Below are 4,466 nucleotides of genomic sequence, written 5' to 3'. Positions count from 1 at the left end.
TACAGGTGTGTTAATCAAATTACCAATTACTTAAATTAATCAAGATTTCGACTTATCTTGAAACGAAAACAATAATAAATCCAAAATCTATTCATTCAGTTCCTGCAGCTGCAAATAATTAACTAAATACATTACTCAGGACTTAATTGTTTGATATCTATCTATTATAGACTAGTTTCCGCCCCCGGTTTTACTCGCGTCCCTAGTTAACTGTTTCACTTAGCTGGATAGTGACAAAAACTATTATATGTCCTTCTCCTAGGTCTAAGCTACCTCCCTTATAATTTTCAGATTAATCTTTTAAGCTGTTCACACGTGATGGCGTGACCAAGGGATGTAGATAGAAGGAAGATAGGGGTGCGTTTAAACCGAACATCCAAAAAACTAAGCTCACACAAGTAAGTATATCCTCTAGGATATACTACATCGTCTCTACATCGTCTCTGATCATGCCTTTTAGGTATCAAATTTTAGTCTAATTAGAATTTGACTAAAATTTGATACCTAAAAGGCATGATCAGAGACGATGATCAGAGAACGGTTCGGTAATTTTGTTTCACTGTCAAACAAAACCATAACTGGAGCTTATACAGTAAACACACACAAACATAAATGGAAACACAGTCATGTAATTTCCACAACGCATTCCAAACAAAGTTAACAGCATCAAAAATATCTTTAATCCCTTATGACCTGATTCATTACAACAGTACAGCTGCTGTTTATCAAAATTATCAAAAATTATCTCCCTAAACCGAACACGTGTGATTAATCAACAAAATAAACTGATTGCATGATTGTATATTGGATATAATTGAAGAAATCTTTCTTATCAGTCAGTCGGTCAGCCGTGGTTTTTCAGTCAAAATGTTGCGTGCCGTGATTTTGTTTTGTGTCGTCCTAGCTGTTAGAGGACAGACTACTGATGTTTCTCAGTGTAAGTACCTCAATTAAGATATGTAGCTAGAAAGATGTGGCTTGGCAAAAAGTCCTAGGAGGGCTTTATTACTAGCGCATTTTGAAAAGCGTATAATGGCGCCAAAAACCTGTAGCAAGGTTCCAGGTGTCATATTTTGGACCGGTAGTTGTCAATTGTTTGCTGCTGATAAAAACTGATGGGATAATCCGCTAGTGTGAAGCTCTGTCAAAGTTTTACGTTTTTTAACCGACTTCATAATAATGATTTGAATTTGAAAATAAGATGTGCGCCTCCAGAGCTGGGTTAAAATATAGGCGGACATGGGTATGCTTCATTCATAGATAGGAAATGTATTGGGTGTAGTTTGAAAAAATGTGTTGTCATATGTCTACTTACCTACTCATATAATAATTGAAAGGGGTTGAATGTTTTCATTCACAGAGAAAACTTGGTTTGGAGTATCTTATCTGTCTACAGCATGGTATACTTTACCTAAATGTGGTTTAAGCGAGTATTTGTGTGTTTCCGATAAATCTTCTGTGTGAATCGTCAGAGACTTAGCTTTTGGTAATTTTAATTATGACATAGAAAGGTCACCATCCTCCAAGCCCTTTTCCCACCTATGGAAGATGCCTTTCCTAGACTGGAAGCCGACCCCAAGTCGGCTTCCAGTCTAGGAAAGGCATCTTCCATAGGTGGTCTTCCATAGGTGGGAAAACCCCAAGTCGGCTTCCAGTCTAACCGGATGTAGCTGAGTACCTGTGCTTATAATTATGACATATGTAGGTGTGTTACAGCGAAAATAAAGAATTTTATCTACTTAATTATGATAAGGTGTAAATGGAGTCATTTCATGTAATTAGTACACCACATAGCGGCAATCACAGATCTTATAAGATAACTGGTTACACAAAGAAACGAAGTTTCATAAGATAGCTTCTAAAACTGTATTCATGAGCTAGTTGATTAAAATGGTTCATTGTAGATAATGTTTTGGTAAAATTCCAATAGTAAAAACTTACGTCTTGAGAATACAGACCTTTTAACCCTACAGACCTACTCCCTACTTGATTAGAAGACATTAGAAGAATGAGAAAGAATCCTTCTCTGTGTGCGATGAGGCCTGTGCCCAGCAGTGGGACGATAAAAATAAGACTGTAATATTACATAATGTGTTGTTTTTCCCACAGGCACAGCAAACCCTGGTCCTTTGCCCATCAACGCGTACATCGCCGGCTGTGGCGCCCCCCCTTGCAACCTGCCGCAGCTGCAGGATGCTGTCATCAATATCATCTTCAGAGCACGTTAGTATTTCCTGTTTATTTATAAACCACCAGCTTTCGCCAGCGGCTTCATACTATATTTCGTTATATACTGTGGGAACTACTGTAAGCACCAGAATAAAAAGTACCTCATAACCTTCTTCGATAAATGGAATATCTGACATCGCAAGAATTTTTCACATCGGGCATTATGGTTGCTGAGATTTTCAAGTAAACAAACAAACTCTTTAGCTTCATAATAATTATCATCATCATGTCAACCAATTGCTGTTGAATGCTAAACGTACGCCTACTATCCCATCTCGTAATAATAACATAGAAAATTGATATCCAACTAGAGATCACAGTAACCCCAAATAATAATGGCTTCGCTGAAAATCAGCGCCGTGGCTCTGTCTCGCATAGGGTCGCTGCATATGCTGAGCGAAGGCCATTTCACGTGCTTGTGACGCATATTTTTCTTCTACCCTTTTCTTTTGTTTTCTTATTTTACCATGTTTTTTTGTGTTTTGTATATGCTTGTTTTTTAATAATAAATGCTTTGACTTTGTATCATATACTTTCCAGCCAACACCATAAGGACAATGAGGACTTTAGCCGTGGCGTACATTCCCTCACCTTTGGGTAACATTCCCTTCCCCTACGGGCTTGGAGACAACGCGGAGACTTGCAATTTCCTTACCAACACCTACTGCCCCGTGGTGCAAGGAGAGGTCATACAGTACACGCTCAGAATGTACATCGAGTCCTTCTTCCCTGTGGTAAGTACTTTCCACATGAAAATTAAAGTCAAAAGGTTTTTATTTCACGTAGATTTCAGGCTACTTTTTAGGGTTCCAAATAGTTGGTCCCATGGAAAAATTCTAAAAGAAAATCCATTGAAAACCCATTTGTTTTAAATGGATCTACTGTCATCTGACCCTGGCAACTTCCTTCCAGTTTCCAATCCATGGACCGCCTACCCCAAGTGGCTTGACCTTATGATTGATTGACTCGTGCGACTGTTACTTAGCCACAAAACTTCTACCACTACGAACAAAAATATTTGTATGCAAATGTTTTGTCTAAACAAAGCTACTGACTGCTTAGGATAATCTAAAACCTGGATTTTAGGCCTGTTTTCCTGCTATGGGTTAGCAGCGTGAGGGAGTGTCATACTCTTACTGACTAAATCCCATCATGTTCCTTCTTAGGCCTTTTATGTACCAGGGTCACGGTAACACTTTTGAACGAGCCCGCAGCTCTAGATTTAAGACCTCAAGTATACAGAAACTTCAAAGTCCCGCAGCCCCGGCAGGTCTTGGATATTATACCTAAAGTACAGAAACTTCAAAGTCATCTAAATGTTCTTTCATTCCAGGACACACAAGTTTCCATCGAGTTCAGGATCGTGGATGAGGCCAATTCTCCTGTAATGTGCATCAGAGTGCCAATCCGTATTACTGCGCCTGAGACCTTCGGAGCCAGGAACTCGACTCTCATCGGAGAGGCCTAAAGAGGAACTGCGAAACTATCGTAACTACAACTTCTTATTTCAAAGATCAATCAACTAAATAAATTATAAAGGTACTCTTAGGTCCTTCCTGTCTTCAAGAATTTTGTGTACATTTCTCGTTATCGGCACGAATCTTGAGCTCTGACTTACATCTGCGCAGAAGTGATTCATTAGCAAAGAACCAATCCCGAGTGACGGCTATGACGCGATGCACTGCGGGCCAATCACCCCTTTAGCCCGCCCCCGCGCCTCACTTCACTTCATACCACAAAAGGGACCCAATAAATTACTTCTGCGCAGGTGAAGATCAGAGCTCAAGATTCGTGCCGATAACTATAACTTTGCCACTCTGAAGCCAGCCATTTAACGCCTCGTGCATGCGTAGTTTGCTCGTTACATTTTCAATGTTGTGAAGCTAACTTCGGAGCGGTTATTTGACGAGTTCTGCACATTTTATATTTTACTAAGCAATTCAATGAATGGTAGATGTTTTAGTTACAGTAAGAAAACCGTAACGAAATGTGATATGTATTTATAATTTTTAAATAAACGTTTTTGTCGATATCCTGGTCGTTTTGTTTTATAACAATTTACCCGCATTTTAATATAAATAAGGACTGGCCATTTACCGCCACGTCTCTTCGAAACAACATCCCATACCTGGATAAAATATAGAATATTTTGCTCGGGGATAGTGAAGCTTCCCAACAATGTCTCAAATCGGTTCAGCAGTTTCGAACTTTATAGGGTAAAAACAAAAAAAAAAGGG

The 4,466-nt window shown here is 39.2% G+C and overlaps 1 protein-coding gene across 2 annotated transcripts; it reads left to right on the top strand.

The window, feature by feature from the left end:
• Positions 1-793: 793 nt before the first annotated feature.
• Positions 794-4,261, top strand: LOC124639669. Of its 2 annotated transcripts, XR_006985476.1 has the most exons (5): positions 794-937; positions 2,110-2,223; positions 2,770-2,963; positions 3,563-3,802; positions 4,021-4,261. XR_006985476.1 is itself a non-coding variant. In XM_047177112.1 (4 exons), exons 1-4 carry the CDS (start codon positions 868-870, stop codon positions 3,695-3,697), a joined length of 513 nt encoding a protein of 170 aa, XP_047033068.1. In that variant the 5' UTR covers positions 794-867; the 3' UTR covers positions 3,698-4,261. The 2 variants fall into 2 exon arrangements, 1 of the variants encoding a protein (XP_047033068.1); XM_047177112.1 differs by having other exon boundaries at positions 3,563-4,261.
• Positions 4,262-4,466: the final 205 nt, after the last annotated feature.

The sequence above is a fragment of the Helicoverpa zea genome, chromosome 19 (genome assembly GCF_022581195.2).
Source record: "Helicoverpa zea isolate HzStark_Cry1AcR chromosome 19, ilHelZeax1.1, whole genome shotgun sequence".
Lineage (NCBI taxonomy): Eukaryota > Metazoa > Arthropoda > Insecta > Lepidoptera > Noctuidae > Helicoverpa > Helicoverpa zea.
The sequence above is the reverse complement of the archived record's forward strand: the minus strand, read 5'-3'. Positions and strand labels throughout refer to the sequence as shown.

Coding starts and splice junctions, on each gene's coding strand:
- LOC124639669 (XM_047177112.1), top strand. CDS start 868: ATGTTGCGTGCCGTGATTTTGTTTTGTGTCGTCCTAGCTGTTAGAGGA. Junction 2,224..2,769: donor CAATATCATCTTCAGAGCAC/GTTAGTATTTCC, acceptor TATACTTTCCAG/CCAACACCATAAGGACAATG. Junction 2,964..3,562: donor TCGAGTCCTTCTTCCCTGTG/GTAAGTACTTTC, acceptor CTTTCATTCCAG/GACACACAAGTTTCCATCGA.